The sequence below is a fragment of the Acanthochromis polyacanthus genome, chromosome 21 (assembly GCF_021347895.1).
Source record: "Acanthochromis polyacanthus isolate Apoly-LR-REF ecotype Palm Island chromosome 21, KAUST_Apoly_ChrSc, whole genome shotgun sequence".
Classification (NCBI taxonomy): Eukaryota; Metazoa; Chordata; class Actinopteri; family Pomacentridae; genus Acanthochromis; species Acanthochromis polyacanthus.
In genome coordinates, this window is record NC_067133.1 from 13,225,415 (window position 1) to 13,244,074 (window position 18,660).

Genomic DNA, 18,660 nt, shown 5'->3' on the forward strand with positions numbered 1-18,660 from the left:
TGAAGTCTTCCAAACTTGTCTTACCCAAAAAAATGCATTACAATGGCTGCTGAATGCACAGTATTGACCAACCTGGTTAATTGATGATCTTTTTGGCTATTTGTGAGGAGTCATGCTTAAAGGAACCCCCCCCTTTCAAAATCATGTCAACCAACTTTAAGAACAAACTGATACATCATAACTTAACTGAGTGTTAAGTGTTGACAGCTGATAAGTCGACACATGTTCACTTACTTTACATACAGTAACACCACATGAGGTCCCATCGGGCTGAAGTGGGTGTGTGATTGTCTCACAGGACCAGTGGGAGCAGTTTACGCTTTGATGTCTCATGAAGGCCGTTATTTTAATAGAGAGCTCAGACTTTATTGAACAGAAGCCCTCCTAACACGATGGGCATCCCCTACCTGGTCACATCCCTGCATTATATCATTGACTCAGGTTGAGCTACAAATGGGTCAGCACAGATGGACCTTGTAGGATTTCTTACATATGTGTTTGTAAAGTTTAAATTGTTTTCTCCACCAAATAATAAAATGTTATGGTAAATTGGGTTAAGGTTACTTTGTGCAGAATTATTAAGTAGTCTAACTAGTTTTCGGCCAGCAAAATATTTGAGTTAGCCTAAAAATAACAATGCAGCATCTGAAACATCTCTTGCTGCAGACAAGAAAAACCTCATAAAGTAATCAAGGGAATAATTTTAGCTCATTAAGATTATGAGTAGAATTTCGGTAGCTGAAATCAAATACAAGTTGGGGACCAGAATGTGAACAATAAACAACTGAGTCAACTGGACTTAGTTACTAAAACATTTATTTACTACAAGACAACTACAACTAACTATGATTAATGACGTCTATCAACTAAGAGCACAACAATACACATAAAACATAAAACAATGAGCGTAATGTGACTGACAGGAAAGGGAAGGAATAGAGTACAATATTACGTTATAATATGGCGCTCTGGGAGGAAGGAATTAGAAGACCACACCTGAAAGCAGCCGTAACTTTTGGGAAATGCCAATGTGAAAGTTTGCCAAATTAGTGGTTTTAGGAAATAGAATTTAGAAGAATGCACCAAGTTCAGGCATGGTCTTTTAAAACAGATTCTTGCATCTCATTAAGGGAGGGGGGCATCTGGACCAACCTCTGTTGGGGAGGGCTAAAGCCCAGATGCCCCTCACATAAATGCATTGTGAGATAATCCTCTAGTGTCTATAACTTTCAAAATGTTATAACATGGTGAACATGGTTTACCGAGTTGCATTGTTGACAGCCAGAGGATCAGAACGATACCAAACATGATTATGTAGATGGCAGACATGAATTATCATATTGATACCATTTAAATGAATTAAACAGATTAAAACAAGAAATAAAGTAGATTGACCATTAGGTTATTGAAAAGTTCATTTGTTCTGTGAAATGATGTACATATAAAGGAACTGAGTCCGGATGATTGTCTTTGTTTGTTCTTTGAAGTGATCCTCCAGGTTTCTGAGCTTCTTCCCTTCTGTGGTTCAGGAATCAGTCAGAATTTTTATTGCCATCAATTTGGTTCCTCGGAGGCTTGGTGGTACTTGGGGGTTTTGAGCCAGTCTCTTGCTAAGACAGGCCCAATACAAATCCTGGAGGTCTGTATTGGGGGAACCTTTACAGTCAGCTCTCGGCCTCGCTTCCTGCTGACTCAGTGATTGTGCGCCCTCGTGCCAGACATGTCCCACATCTGGCGTGGTGTCCTGGTGCTCCGCTGATCAAAAGGGGAGCCCGTCTCCATCCTGTGGCTGCAGAGGTGCTTGGACTCCAGAGCTATAGGTGGGGGAATAAACAGAACCCTGTCCTGGTTCTGTTTCACTGTTGATAGTGGCTGGTGGATCCTACAGCCTTTTAAATTGTGGACAAATGGCCTATGCAGAACAGCAACAGATGCATTAGGAACAATAAAATCAACATGGTTAGTTTAATCTGAAAGTAGCCAAGGGCCTTTCCAGTCAGTGTCCAATGGGTTTGGTCACAAATGGCTCCCACTATGACGTCAAAGTCCATAGGATTGACCTGCAATGATACAATATAGTACAATGACAGTGAAAGCCTCCTTAGAGTCCACACAAAGTGATCACATTTACATCCAATCCAACTTTATTTACATAGCACTTTAAACAACCACAGATTGAAGCAAGTGCTGTACATCCAGAACAAGGCAAATAAAATCAGAAATACACAATAAAGGCACTAAAAACAAATAAAATCAATATATCATGCTGGATAGAAAGCCAGGGAATAAAAGTGGGTTTTAAGAAGAAATTTAAAAATGGACAGTGAAAGTTCCTGTCGAAGGCGTAAAGGCAAGTTGTTCCACAAAATTGAGGCAAGAAGGGAGAAGGCCCTGTCCACTCTGAGCTTCTGCTTAGATTTGGGTGTGTATAGCAGCAGCAGCTATCACTTACCTTCTTTCGGCGTTTGACATCTCCATGCCAGACAGCAGTTATTTTGTAGGAGTCTACCAACATTGCTCTTTTTCCAGCTGTCCTCACGTCACAGACAGCAGTTGTCAGGTATGCATTGGTGATCTGTAATAAAGTTAAATGTTAGTGTCACAGAAAATGACACTTTTAATTTTATATATATATATATTTTTTAAATTTGCTTTCTTAATTTTCAACAGATTTGCCTGGGGCAAGATGTTCCCGCAAGTTATTTGTAAATAATTTGTAAGGGTCAACCTGGTTCCACAAAGCTTCTTCCTTTTACCCTGCCCAAATTTAATGTATCACCGTTTACAGAAAAATTGACAAACCAATTGCAACAATAGACATCATCACCAAAAATGAGCTCATAATTACCTGCTTCCAAAGTGTCCGGCTGTACGTCAGCACCCTCTGGTGTCTCTGACAAAAAGGGCGCTGTAGAGGCAGACTGAGGCTGATTGCTCTTCATCTGATATTGAAAGAGTGGAAGGAGAGTCTGCTGGACACTTGCTCAGGATGTGTGGTTTGGGTTCCATGCATCTGCATAAATGATCTACACTGACTTTATGGACAATTATTCTTTTGTGGAACACTAGGTCAACACTGTTGTCCTCTATTTTTACCACTGAAGAGTCCAAGCACTGAGCTCTCCATTTTCCCACCCTTCCTCTGCTCCTGCCTGACAATTTGCCGCATGACTTTGTCTCCTACTTTAAAGCCCTCTTCAAAGCCCGGTGGTCTTCATTTCTCTGTAGCAACAACAAACACATAGCACAATGTCAGCACATCAGATGGGTAACTTGCAGCAATCATGCACACAGACACACAGGAGGACTCCCCTACAGAACTTGTAGTGTTCCACAACCTCTGGATATCTGGCCTCCCGTCCAAACATCAAAAAGCAGGGAGAGAACCTTGTTGTAAGTTGTTTTTTTTCTTCTAAGTGCAAACAATGTTGCTGGCAGATGATTATCCCAGGTGCTCAGTTTGTCCCCCACCAGTTCAGTCAAGGTCCTGTAAGTTCAGACATACACAACACCATCAGTTATGGCTACGTCATTTCTTTCCAAAAAAAAGAACAGCAGTCACAATACTTTTGAATAGTTCCATTCATTTTTCCCACCAAGCCCATGGTCTGGGGTGGTACAGTGAACAGGGAGCTCTCTGAATGCTGAGCTTCTGATGTGATAGTTGATCTGACAATAGAAGTAAAAGCATGAATATTGACTCCACTGGAATTAAGGTACAAATGGCATGAGAAGCTCTTACCTGAATAACAAACTCTCATCTTTGGTCTGTGAGAAGCCTTTTGGGCACCAAATTTGTAAAAACGTTTAAAATACATTCGGTACCCTCTACCACAATTTTACTTTTTAAAGGTTAGGTCTCTGTCCATTTGGTGAAATAGTCGACTATTACACATATGAACAGATGCTACTCTGAGGTTGGAGTTAGTTTGCCCAACAGATTCATGCCTACAAGTTCCAGAGGTCCATCTACCTGAGGAAAGAGGGCATGTTTTGGAAATTTGTCAAACTCTCTCTCTCACACACACACTCACACAAAGATTTCATCAGCCTCTTCAGGGAAAATAGTTTGGCAAAAGAGTCATCCTGCTTCCATCTGCCGCATATAAAATGATGTATTGGGTCACACGGTCCTTGAAAAATACATGTTTTTTTTTGTTTGTTTGCTTGTTTGTTTTGGCCAGCGCGTTTCTTTCTACTGTCTGTAGACGACATTTACAAGGACATGGACTTTATTAACTAGTAATGCCAAAGTTTTTCATCGAGGTCTTCTTTATCTTCACACACAGCCAGGTCTGGTCGTGACGAATCTGCGGACGGAACATCTGGATCGCCAAACATCGTCAGTTAAACTGAACACTGGAAGTACTTTCCACCCTGCTGACCGTCCATTTAAGGGTTTATGAAGTTAGTTTGACAGCTAACAGCTAGATACTTAACTATTGACCTGCTACGTGTATATTTAGTCTCTCCTAGTCTTTTCTCCACTGGGTTTTCCAACAGAAACATAATTTTCACTGCCTAGACGTGAACTTCTGCGACAGTGAACTTCTGCTAGCATAGCTATGCTAACAAATGTTTACCTAACGCTACTTCAAAAGTCCCGTGTACTTGATATACGATAATATCTATTAATGTTAAGCGTGTCAAACGTTAATCATTACTGAGTTTTACAAAAAAAAGACACAAAAGTAAAAAAAAAAAAAAAAAAGGTAAAACACTCACCAAAGTGCTTGAGGTGCAGTTGTTCTTTTAGCTAACCGCCTGCCTCATCAGCGTCTTATGACCAGTGGAACATAAACTGATTGGCTGATCCACTGCTTACCGTGTGACCCGGATGTTTAGTTTGCGTTTTTTTCTGGCTCTGGATTGAAACCAAATTTGAATAATTAAGAAAATAACTAGAAATTTTGATTCTAGATTTCTAAAACATTAAAAAACAAAAATGAAAAAGATTTACAGAAATTCTAAAAGGATGAGAAAAAAAATCATACACAATTTAAAAATAAAACAAATCAGTGATAGAATTTTGAAAAGTTTAAAAATACATAATTTTAATAATAAAAATCTACAATAAAAATTCTAAGGTTTATAAATGTCAAAACTGGTGATACGGACTTGCTTGTCGGGTTGCATTCTATTCTATTCTATTCTATTCTATTCTAGTATAGTCTATGGGGGTGCTATAATATATTTCCAGCCCTGTTAAGAAAACAAAAACTCTTTATTTTTATCATTCCACATACCAATTTAATGTACTACAGGAAGTAGTTCACATTTGTATGTAACAATACTGCAAACAGTTTGTAAGACAAAAAGTGGATTAATGGTGATATTGCATTTTTGTATTTATAGTGTATTTTGACAGAAAACAGTATAAATCAGCGTAAAGCCTTCTTCATCTCCGAATACACCAAATTTAAATATTCCTAATAGATTATTCAGCCCTGTGATAAACTAATGACCTGTCCAGGCTGTGTCCTGCCTTTGCCCTAAATCAGCTGGGATAGACTCCAGCGTCCTGAGATCCTAATGAGGATTAAGCGGTGTATAGATAATGGATAATGGATAATAGATTATTCTTAGACTTGGTTCCCAAAAAAAACCAAAAAAACAACCAGTGTACTTGATACCCCAAAATAGGAAGTTAAACAACTTTGTGCTGGATTACAACAGCTCTGAAAACAGAATAGCACACTTAAAGAGATTTTTCAGCAGCTTGGATTATATCTTCATTTTTGGCAGATGTCATCACCCTGAATCTGAGAAGTCGTTTTGTCTGTAAATCTACAGCTACTTCTCCTCTGCTTCTGAGGAGACGCCTCCAAACAGGGCTGAGGCCTGCTGACCCACAGGATTGTAGAGGAAAGCTTCGATCTCTCCACCGCCGTTGCCATTTTTCTGGAAGTGGATTTCCAGCAGATCCTGCAAAGTTTCCTGCTCCATGACGGCTGGTATTCCTGTCAGCAGCACAGTGCGAAGACACGCCGTCATCTTGGTCTGACAGGAAACACCACAGATGAAGATATTTAAATAAGAGTATTAAAGATCGGACATGTAGAATAATATAAAAGTGGAGAGATCTTTGCTCCTCCTGATGCATATGTTTACCTCTAAGTTTGTGATCGTTCCATTCAGAAAAGGAGTCACTCTCACTTTGTGCTTCGTCTGTTGCAGCTTCACTTCATGATATTCTGTTTCTGTCAAACCTTTGGCGACTGACAGGACAAAGAGTTTAAAAAAAATTAAAAAGTTAACTTTCATGTAGCACAAAACATTTCTGCAGATTTTATCTTTAAGATGAGCTGTAGTCCACAGAATCGTACTAAAGACGCTCACGGTTTTGGTCCATAAATGTGAGCACCACGTTCCCAGAGTCAGGCATCATTTCACATTCGTCCACCTCCCCGCCTCCGTGTTTACTCTTAGAGAAGTGGATCTCCAGCTTGTTCAGCAGCGTGTCGGTGTCCATCTTGGGCAGGTTGGAGATCAAAATGCGACGAGGACAAACGTCAGTCTCGATCTGCAGTACAGAAACACATCAAGAATCACTTAAATGAAGCTAATGCTGCACTTAAACGCTCAATTTGGCCTATTTGTTCTGGTTGTTTTACCTCCACCAGCTTTGGCAGCTTCAGGTGAACTGGCTTGGCATCAACAGTGATGCTACACTCTCCTCCCAGATCCACTTTATGCTCCTTTGTGGCCAGAATCTTCTTTGCAACTAACAAAAAGAAAAACAGAGTTAGTTAGGATTTTACATATTAAAACATAGCAGAGAATTTTATCTCAGTGCATCAGCTGCTTAGTAGTAAGTTGATTATTGGTAATTAGGACCACAAACAAGCAGCTAAAATGATAAATGGTGGATCTAGAGATTTAGATCATCTTGGATCATCTTGGTCTTGCAGAGAGGCTGGGCTAGTTTGCAGTCCTGCATTGTTTCAGTTTGCTAAAATACAAGCAAAATACAACGAGAAAGAGTAAAACCAAGACAAAACCAATGTGAAGGAAGTCTAAAATAGGGAGTTTTCAAGATCACTTTAAGGAAAACACTAAGTATGATTTGCTGATCTCCTCCTTCAGAACTGTTTATACTGGTAGGAAGGTAGGAATTATTGAAAAACAAGCCTTAAAAGTGATTATTAAAACGATCAAATTCAATATGAAACAGAGCAGCATTCAATAAAATGATTACAGAACTTTTCTCCTGTTGATTCTAATTGAGTCTCTCCAAAAAAGGTTTACAGCACTCAAATCTACCATGTCTTTAAGGATCAGGGTTTATTCTTTCTAATCTTTCACCAACAATTAATAAAAATCAGCTGAGTTTCTGCTATGACTGATGTTGTTTGGTCACTTGTTCTGGTCAAACGTTGCTGAAAACATCTAAAAAAAACCTTCAGATTGTCAAGAACAGAGCAGCAACTTGAATTTGTGCAAGATGCATAAACATTGTCAAGTGGTCATAACAAAACAAAGACTTAGATCTTTAAACGTCTCAGAGAACTTGCAATAGAAAAAAAAGAAAAGTAAGAGCGCTGAAGTTGGCAATATCAAAAAACATCAAGAGATTGAGTAAAGCTGTGCAGCACGGACTAATTATCGGTTTACACTTTGATCAGTGAGCAGCAAATAACTTCACTGAACCAAACAGCTGGTTTTATGCTGCGTCTCTTTGACCTGACAGAGCTGAGTGAGTGTTTCACTGTAGTTTAAGGTATTAATGTCTGATTTGTGCAGGAACCTCTTGGATCACCTGCTGCCAGGTGCTGCTCAGATGTTTTACTGCAGTTTGAAGGTCCATGAAATCCCTTCTTGTTCTAGCTGAACTCTAACAGATATTACAGTGGGTCGGTCTGACCTGAGAGAGGATGTTTGGCTGCACAGAAACCAGCAGACAGGATGAAACTTTAGATTCTCATTTGTTTTATTCCCTCAATGAACAGTCAGAGACATAAACACCGTCTTAGTTCTGTGTCAGTAACTGGAATCCTCCACAAAAACAAAAGCATCTGAGGCAATTAAAGTCTGTCAAAACTAATGAATTAAGATGCAAAATGTCTGTTTAGAAGAATTATTTCATCTTAAAGAACTCTATTACTCCGCCAAGGAATGTGGCAGAGTTATGTGACAATCGGCATATGTTTGCCTGTCTGTCCGTCTGTCTGCAACATTACTCAAAAACGGACAAACAGATTTGGATGAAATTTTAGGGGAAGGTCAGAAATGACACAAGGACCAACTGATTAAATTCTGGCAGTGATGCAGCTTATAGTCTAGATCCACAGATTAGTTAAAGATTTCTGTATCACTGAAAGATAGCGGCATGGTGTCACTTTTACTATGACAACAAGTGAACACTACATCAGCTGCCTGCTGACGATCACATGATTGCGATCATACTACAAATCCACCGTTGCAGAGTTATCGAGACTTATCCATCAGAAATCACACAAGGAACAATTGATTAAATTGTGGGGGTGTTTCTGAATCCCATCAATTTCCACCACTCGCCACATGATTCGGTATCCATACATAATGTAAACATGCATAACACACGCCTGTGCTCAACATAAGATCATTTTGTTTGTGGGTACATCTATATTAAATGGCCACATTCTGTGATTTCTGATCAAGAATTAATCAACAAATGCTGCATTTCTAAATTTATTTTTTATTTTTTTTTAAATGCTGCTTTTCTGACAATGCCATATGGGGGAATGAGCAGCCTTGGCAAAGTTCTGTGATCTCTGAGTTCTTTTCTACGGTAGTTTAATGCTTCTGACTGAGACAATAAATTTGCTCTCTGTTCGCATCATTTCATTAAAGATGGCAGTTTCTTATTAGTGAGAATAAATTAGAAAAAACAAGTACAGAAGTCTGCAAATCACTAGAAGTTCCTTTGTGCCCCCTGGTGGCTGAATCAGATCATGCAAGTAAAACTATTCATACCGTTTATCAGCCAGTTTTCAGTATCAGTAGAAGCAACAAACGTTTCCATGAATAACTTTGCCTGCAAAATTACAATTTAGGTTTTGCTGTTGAAAGACACATTTAATGACCTACATTAGAAGAAATTGGTATATCTGTTTTCAGATATCCTGAAGTGTTGATTTAAAAAGGTGTCGTGACTCTTTTTACACACTAGAAACAAGCCACAAAAAATGTTCATCAACTTGTTGCAGGAAAAAATATGTGAAAATCAAATTTGGGATTCATTTTCAAAGTCCTCATCCACATATTTCTAATGTTTTGCATTCCAAACCAGCACTGAACCCTCTATAAATCATTTTTTAAAATATATATATATACACAGTTCTGGTTTAATATGAAAGAGGTTATACTGACAAATAAAGACAAAACTTTACTGATGCCAAAGGAAATTCTTGTGACAGATGCTGTTCAGAAAAAAAAAAAAGACAAAACATGAGAGTAAATGCAGAACCCAGTAGAAAAGCAGCAATGTTACTTAAATAAATAATGTAAACTACAACAACACTACAATTTAACTTAAGCAATGCTGGCTATCACAGTGAGGTAAAAAATAAAATCACACGATGAATAAATACTGAACATGAAAACCCATCTGTATAGGTTTTTTTTTTTTTTTTTATCTGATTCATATTTTGAAGTTCTTCCTGTATTTTGCAACATGTTTTGTATTTTTACGTGAACACAAACTCACCGCTTTCCTCCTCGAACGTCACCAGCGCCGTGCCGCCCTCCATCGGATAAACGATGTGAGGGTTCATCTCAAACTTCTCTGTGTCGTCTGCTTTTCCCGTCAAACCGGTGAAGACGACCTTTTTCTCCGGCACAGCACTGAACACCTGAAACAGACAGAATTTTATTTTATGTGTACAAAATACATGTGTGTATTATGTGTGTGGGTGGGAGGGGAGTGAGGAGGAAGTGTGTCATTTATTATTTATTGCTATATTTATATTGTTTATGAGCTCCGTTTTACTGGTGCTTGAATTCTGTTGAATCATACAACAACAATAAATTAATCTGAATCTGAAGCAGGTTTAGTCATGGTGGTTTGGCTGCAGACTGCAGGCGTCGGTCAGTCGGACGTACGTCTGTCTGCTGCTTCAGATTTTTGTTTTCAGCCTTCTGATCCTTCAGAGCAGCCTCGGCTTTCTGCAGTTCCTTCATTAGCTCATCGTTCTCCAGCTTCAGCTGATCCAGCTTCATCTAGAGCACAAAGTCAGACACAGTGATGAAACATAAAACAGAAAAATATTCCAAAGTTCTATGCAATTATACCAATAAAACAACAAAGAATGCAACAATGCAGCAAAGTATTATTCTATATTATTATTCTCTAGTGTTTGGAAATAAATCATCACTATTAGAAATCGTCATTCTACATCTGCAACATCACCTACGACAAATACTTTATTTTATGTCTGACATTTTAAATTGTTAATCCATTTTAATGCTGGTAGAGTACTAGTTTTACATTTAATTTAATTTGATAACATCCTTTGAAAAGTGCTGCATAAACTTAGTTGTATTATGTTTGCTTTTTTTTCTGTTGTTTTAAGTCTTAACTTAGTTCTTTGTTACCGTCTGTGTTCTAACCTGAACGTCTGTAACCTCAGTAACATTTTCCCTTTGACAGGATCACTCTGGAAAAGTGCTTTGAGCTTTACCGTCCTTTCAGAACAGCGGTCTTAAGAGAAACCTTTAAAGCTGCAAACAGCTGACTGGATCTACATCGTTCTGCACAGTGAAGCTCAAACATCAGAGACTGAGAAGCCAACACATTAAAACAAACTCACCTGTTCATTAGCGAGCTGGTCTTGGTGTGATTGCTGGTCGTCCTTTGTGGACTGGATCAGTTTGTCGGTGCGTTGCTTGCACTGCTTGGTGATATCCCGCCGGTCGTCTCTGGCAGCAGCCAGTTCCTTTTGCTCCTCCAGCAGCAGCTCATGCTTCTTCTGTTGATGCACAGGAAGAGCTACATTCAAAACTCCAGTCACCAATCAATACCGATCAATCAATCAATCTATAAAATACTCATCCCAGTCTGGATGTCATATTTTGCCTGAACAGCAGCTTAAAACTCAAAAATAAAAATGTTTCTCCATTAACTACACCACCTTTACCATAGATCACCTTTTTTGTTTGTTTGCTTGCTTGTTTGTTTTACAATAGTTAGCTTACAGTTATTTGCCGCCATTCCAATATATATGTATGTATATATATATATATATATATATATATATATATATATATATATATATATGTGTTAAGAGCTGGAAAAAAAATTAAGCATTTTTTAACTGTTATCTTTAAGATGTTACATGTTTTGCTAAATTACAGAATATTATAACTAGTAAAATCACAAAAAAAGTATAAATGTACAAGTTGACTGTAAAATAAATAAATAAATAGTTAATTAAAACAGGCTAGAATAACATCAACGTCAACAATCGGTATTTTACAAACACTTCTTAATTTTTTTACAATGTGTGATCAAAAAAATATGAATAAATAAAATTAAAATGTTATTTAAAAGAAAAACTACATATATTAAGGATCGAAAACATGGCATCTCTTTTTTTAAAATGTTATTATAAAGATTTAACAAACCACATCGACTGAAATCACATATAAAAGCATTACTTAGCATGTTGACTGAAACTGGGGGAAAAAATTTAAAAACACTCGCAAAAGTCATAAATAATCAGATCAAAAATGTGTATTTGTTTTTTACAAATAATAATTTGCTGTTCCTTTTTTAAGTATTCCCAGATACATTTTCATGTACACATTTGCGTTTTACATGAGTTACTTTTATTTGATGTATCTCTTAGATTTTGACTCTTCCATTATATATTTTAATTTTGCCGTATTTACTGTCTTTATTATTGGATTATGTGGATGTGTTTGTGTGCTTTGAAGCCAAATTCTCTAATAAATAATGAGTTTCTGCTCACCTTGTAGCTGCTGATTGCAGCCTTGACTCCCTCCAGTGTGTTTTCAGACATCTGAGGGTCAACAATCAGAGAGAAATCCTAAAAGTAAAAGGAACAGGGAGAATTAACACCACAACAAAGACATCTGCACTAGAATATGGTAGAAAAATAGTCAGTCTTATAGAGGAAAGCAGCATTGTATCTATGGATATTAAGAACAATTCAACAGGAATGCGTCAGCACAGGAAACAACAACATGAAGTGAAATACTTGGCATTGTTCTCACCTCGTCGGAAGACATAACGACAGCAACCTACAAGAATCCGCAAAATATCACACATTTACCTTGTTGTCACTAAAAATGAGCCGAATTAATACATTTCTTAGTAGAGGACAAACACAGACGGTGTGTCAAAAAGGAAAAAGGCAGATGAACTAAACTTTGAGAGTTATTAATCTCCTATCGGCCTGTTGTTGTCGTCACATAAACACCTCTTTAAAGTCTTGAAATAACTTGAAATAAATCATGTTCTGCTGAAAACTAAACGTCAAATGAAAACTTTAACGACGAATCTGCATTATATGAGGCTAATTTTAAATGTTTAGATTGAAAAAGAGTAAACTCACCCTCTCTCGACGATCTGAGCTCTGAAATCATTTATTCTTTCAGTTTCTTTTTCTCTGCTACAGGAAACGTAATGGAGTGTTGCATTCATGAGCGGTCGGAAATATGGGACTTTATACAACAAGAAGTGCGAAACACCGCAGGAAAGAAGCAAATTGACTTATCTTTCATTTTTATTGTTGTTTTTAGTCTTCTAGAATGTTTTTCCCCTTTCTATTAAGCAGATTGTAATTTTATGTTACTTAAAAAACATTCCCATGTGTTATTTATAGAAAATAAAATCAGATAGCTTGATAAAGTTTGATAAATCCAACGGACCTCAAATGCTGCATAACAGCTTGTATTACTAAAGTATATCCTAAATGTTGCATGGCACCCAGTTTGTCTCTATTTGTTTTTACTCTATTTAATTGAAGTATATTACATTAATAAATCGATAAAGTAGCTTTCAACACAGCTAACTTATCTTTAAAATGATTTCTTCACTACATACTGGATGGAAATACATATTTATCAGTACTCAGTTACTGGCAGGATTTTTTTTTTTTTTTTACATTTGAACACACGCTTCTTTCCCCATTAATAAGTCAGTTAGCAGCTCAGCTTGTCTCATATCGAGAAATAAATGACTCAATAAATGTCAATAATCTTCATTTATAGTTGGATGGCAGCGCTGTTAATGTTAAATGTCTTCACAATTTATGAGCTCTTCTGACCATGAGCTTTGTGTGAATATTATCAGTAAATAAACCCATTAAACTGTAGTAGAAAACACAGATGCTTTCTTGAAGAGCAACATGCAGGTTTGTGACTTTGGTGGATTATTGTTTATAAAAATTAAGAACTTAACTTCAGAAAAGGTTTGTGTCCCTTGTGAGTCCTAACATAACTCAGCATAAAAAATAAAGCAGATCATTGCTCAAAATACGGAATATTTCATCTGGATTTCTGCCTTTGTAGATATAAAACAGAGTTTAAAAAACTCAAACATTAATTTTCAAGAAAAATTAAAACTTAAGTGAAAAATTCAACTTTCAAATTGGTCTTTATCAAAAAATCGAATAATTTACACTGTAAGACAAGAGTTCTTGTCCCATAATACACTCCATCATTGATGTATTTAATAGTCACTGCAAATAAGAGGTTTTGGAGCTGTGGCTATTTTATATGGAACAAATTTTTAACTTCAGTTACAGTTTGTGCCCAAAATAAACACATTTTGGACACAAGTTCATAATCTGAAAATAATCAGGATTAGTAAAGTAAAAAGCACAATAAAGCAAAAACTTTTCTAATCGCTCTGTGCTGATCTTATTCAAATATTCACATCAGAATCCTTCAGTTAAACTTTGCAGCCAGTTTTCCTTTATATTACAGTTTCCAACCCACTATGAAGAACATTTTAGAAAAACATTTGGATGTTCTCATATATAGACATGTGCTCGGCTATTTACAAATTAAACAGCTTGTTAAATCATATATGAAGATCAACAATTATTTCACCTTCTGAAAGTTTTCAGTCAATATTTGAAGTGTGTTTTAAGGATTCAGTTCTACAATCTGAGATTTTCCAGACTGAAGGCTTTAAAAGAAAGTGATAAACACCCAAACAGTTGAACCCATCATTTAAATTCAACAGAAAATGTCAAAAAGAGAGTCGACAGTCAAAATCCATTTTTTTTTAACATTTATTAGTGAAACCAAATGAATTTAGAATCTGAGCTTCTGGAAGAACCACTTGTTTTTGCCAGTCTTGTACCTGAAACAGAGCAGACAGGAATTCAGTTTATTATTCCTGATAAACCTAAAACAGAGCTCAGTCACATGTCGATGCAATTAAATCCAATGTTGACAACAACACACACACAGACAAATAATACAGTTTTAAGAATCAATATTAACCATGTCAGTTCCATTATACTGATTAATTGGAGTATATACTTTCACACTGAGCACTCACACACTGAAGATTCTCTAAACTTGAGGATCTGGTACATCTTTGATCAAAAACGCTCTGCGACGTTGAAGACAAAGTAAATCCAGGAGACTCACCTCTCCTCAAACTTGACCTTGGCCTCCCGCCTGGCTTTGCGCTTGAGAGCAGGATCCCTGAAGACGTCCTTGTTGACGACAGTTTTGTCCAGAGGAATATCCACAGAGTATCTGAAGGACAAGAAGCACAGCCGTGAAAAGTTGTTCAACAGCCGTCTGCAGCTTCATCCGTTTTAAACTCAAAGCAACTTAAAGCAGAGCAGCTGTAATAACTCTGCTCTGATTCTTACAAGGTGCTCCAAGTTACTGACAGATTCAGATCTCATGTGGATGTTCTCCTGCAGGATCCAGGCGTAGTTCATTTGAACATACAGAGAAACTAAAACATTTCAGCTGATTGAGGGTCATGCAGGTCCAACAAGCACTCAGAGAGCACATTTAGGCTAATTCAAAGATGCTATTTACCAAAATATGTCGTTAAAGGCCCCCCCTTCCCAATAACTTCAAATCACGTTATCAAAACCGACCAACAGACCGTTTCAGATCGCTCATTCTTTCATTGTAAAAAGAAAATCATCAAATCTGGAGCTGACAGAACAGCCTGATTAACCCATCAGCCATCACAAAAAACAAGCAGTTATTGTTGGCAAATGATTACCCAACTGATTTCTGTCATTTTCACATGAAAAAAGTTGCAGCTCAAAACAAAATCTGCTGCCATATCAGTATAAACTGAATATTTGGGGACGAAATCACCACCATCTCTCCAAAACTATCCGATGTTCAACAGATTAATCAATTCCAGTGTTTGTTACAGAACTGAATCCACGTATCTCAAATCCATTCTACAAAACGGCTCTTAAATACTAGAAAAGCGACAAATTCAAGTGAACTCAAAGCAAATTTGACACCCGAGTGTCCTAATTTCTAAATAGAGCATGTACATTATTCTGCCAAAACACAAGGAAATGTAAAGCTGCTCACAGGAAGCAGAAAATAAAATACACTGATGGGTGGCTAAACATCTCCAGAAATTAAAAACAAAAAACAAACAAAAGAAAACCCACATTTAATCTGTGGACATGTGAAGTGGTTAATATTGTGCGTCTTCCTGTCACTTCCACTAATAATTGGTGTGCTATATTGATTTTCAGCATATTTCTACCACGTTTTTTCATGCCGACATTAAAATACTGATTAGTTCACCAACACTGCAGTGATCGGTGGCTTTCTGTGCACGTATTTGACCCACAGAAGCAATAAAAATACCAAGAACAAAGCAAATGCAGTTCCCAAAATAAGCTTTAGGCCTTTAAGGAATGAATTATTTTTCACACAAAGAATTGCTGGCACAATATGATCATTTAAACTCATGTTATCCTGACAGTTTACACACAACACAGCTTTTACTTCTTGAACACTGGACACTGTTTTTAATGGAAAAGAGTCTCAAGTACGCTGTGTTCATAAAACATCAACCAACACAATCTCTTCTACCAGTCAGTATATAATAGGGCAGATAATAAACATCACAGGAGGCAAGTTTGGATTCTCTGCACTGACCTGGTTGGCATGAGGTGGTTGTAGTTGAACACCTTGACGAAGGCCTTGATCTTGGACCTCTTGGCGATCTTCTTCTTGCCCATTGTTGTGGTCACCTTACGGGGATAGCGGTCGATGCCTGCGACCAGAGCGTGGCTGTAAGGACGGTCAGTGGTTCCATCGTCAATGTTCTGCAAAGAGACAACAGAAGACTGATGTCAGGTACTCACTAGTCATCCACGAGAACAAGCTGGCGGGCCTGAGTGAAGCTCCTGGTGATATTCTAGTGGTACACTCAAATTTTTCCAGCATTGTACAAACTGCATTTTTAAAAACACTTTCACTATTGTGCTTCAAAACAACATGGAAAGAAATTGTACGATAGACTGAACAATCCATTAAAGGCTTACATCATTTGTCAAGGTTTACATTATTTTGTAGTCATGCTGAGATTCTAGACAGGAGCCTTTAGTTCTGCAGAAAATTCCAACGCACAGGTTTATGAGCTAAAATGTCTCAATACATCATTCTGGGATGAATACAAAAATCAATTTAAACCCTTCACCAGATGCCCAGAAAAATGTATCAAGTGTGGCTAGTAAACAACGAGGCTGAGTGTGCGTCAGTTTGACCACATCATGCTGCCTCAGCCACATAGAATACATCAATACATTAACAACATAAACAATCCCTTAAAGTTGCAATCCACCTAAATTACAATTGAGGACAATTCAAGCTTTTTGTGTCTGTGTGTTGGCAAGTATCTAACAAAATCGATGAGGACGCTCATGTGCTTGGTTGTCCACACTGTACTGACTGCACGTTACCCAGGAAAATAAATTTAAGTTTATTATGAGGTGAGAATTAAGGTCATTCTCAGTCGTCCACACCTTTAAATCCATCATTTAAACAGTTGTAAATGAAGTAATCAGTGCTGAACTTCAGAATAGCTTTGATTTCAACATGACAAAACAGAACTACTTTTTAACACATTTATTCTCCAGAAATCCTGTATGATTTCAGCATGAAATTATAGCTGTACTCTAATTATAACTGTTCTGTGTCCTTGGCATTTAAATTACCAGTGACCGTGTTGGTGTCAGATGTGAACATGCTAAAGATGAACACATTCATCTTCACTGTAAACTAACTAGATACACATCAGATCTGCATATCCAAAAGCATTCAGTAAGTCAGGCTGTCTTTCACAGAAATGTTATAGTTTGTGTAACAGCATTAGCAGCAGCCGACATAAACCAGATGCAGTTCTTTACCTTGACGATGACAGCCTTGCGTCCGGCGTAGCGTCCAGCTAGCACCATCACCACCTTCCCAGGCTTCATAAACTTCCCCATTTCTGCCACAAAGAAAACTCAGTTACACATGCTGTCAGTGCAGCTAAGGAAAACATTAAAGAGTCATACGCTAAACTCTGCGAGCGTGTCTAAAGTTTTGGCCTCGTTGTTGCTGGCTGTGTGGTAGGCTAATTTAGCATTAGCTTAGCATTAGCATGCAGCTAGCGAGCGGCTTTTAAGCTGGTTTTGGATCGTTTATTTCGCTATTTTACATACTCTAAAGCTATTCAACGCTGGCTAAGATATAGCAAACCAACACAGCATACGAAGCAGCCTCAACATATATAATAATTGACTTCAACAGTCCGTTCAGGCGGAATCTGAGCAGCTATATGAAGGAAGCTGCCATGTTGGAATGAGTTCAGCCGAGAAGAAGCGTCGCAAAAAATTATGCATTTTGTCTTTAATCAGACAGAAATGGTGAAAATAACGGACAAATATGAACTAATGGAGTCTCTGCAGCAGCTGTCCTGTCATTAAAACTCTAAAATATGTCAGATTATCAGAGATGGAGGAAGATTGTTTAAGATGAATTTCACTCACTGGCGCTGGTCTGCGGCTCCGCTAACAGAAAGGAAGTCCGCAGCGCTCAGGCGCACTTTGACCCGCGTGGATGCTGACGTCACTGAGTCGATAATACATCACATTTCTCACAGACGTGAAGCTCAAATGTTCTGCAATACAGGAATAGGAATAACATTATAACTTCACGTAATAAGTTTAACACAGTAATACATATTACATAAATCAGTGTCATTAATTTGAATATCCAGATGAAGACTTTACGTTTTATATAAACTAATTTTAGACTAATGTAATTTAAATAATAAAGATAATACTGTACAATATTAAAATGTAATTAGAAAAAATGGACTAGTTTAAATATCAAGGTGAGGACACTAAAATATTTTATTTAGTACATAAAAGTTTGGACAAATCTTCTCATTTAATGCTTTTCATTTATTTGTATTATTTTTCACATTGTAAATTATTACTCAATATTAACACTGTTTACAACATAATTCCATATGTATTCTTCTATAGTTTTCATGTCTTCAGTATCATCTGTGTGTATGTATATGTAGATAAATATATGAGTATTTTAAAGGTGTCAGAGAAAGACAATGATGCCTTTTGAACTCTTGTTTTGTTTAACAACAAATTAACAATGAATTGAAGGTCTAATTCAGGATGGTCTGTGTCAAATGTGTTCCAG

At 37.3% G+C, this 18,660-nt stretch overlaps 2 protein-coding genes across 2 annotated transcripts; both read right to left on the reverse strand.

Annotated features, from left to right (window-relative positions):
* Positions 1–5,205: 5,205 nt before the first annotated feature.
* ifi35 (interferon-induced protein 35) lies at positions 5,206–14,092 on the reverse strand. The gene is made up of 10 exons (XM_022194766.2): positions 12,558–14,092; positions 12,217–12,243; positions 11,952–12,029; positions 10,791–10,949; positions 10,084–10,200; positions 9,689–9,833; positions 6,615–6,724; positions 6,340–6,523; positions 6,112–6,218; positions 5,206–6,000 (listed from the first exon to the last, which is right to left on the reverse strand). The coding sequence occupies exons 2-10, from the start codon at positions 12,229–12,231 to the stop codon at positions 5,794–5,796; spliced, it is 1,122 nt and encodes a 373-aa protein (XP_022050458.2). The 5' UTR covers positions 12,232–12,243; positions 12,558–14,092; the 3' UTR covers positions 5,206–5,793.
* Positions 14,093–14,225: 133 nt separating this feature from the next.
* Positions 14,226–18,070, reverse strand: rpl27 (ribosomal protein L27). The gene is made up of 5 exons (XM_022194778.2): positions 17,988–18,070; positions 17,364–17,446; positions 16,111–16,280; positions 14,608–14,718; positions 14,226–14,314 (listed from the first exon to the last, which is right to left on the reverse strand). Exons 2-5 carry the CDS (start codon positions 17,442–17,444, stop codon positions 14,266–14,268), a joined length of 411 nt encoding a protein of 136 aa, XP_022050470.1. The 5' UTR covers positions 17,445–17,446; positions 17,988–18,070; the 3' UTR covers positions 14,226–14,265.
* Between the last annotated feature and the right edge of the window lie 590 nt (positions 18,071–18,660).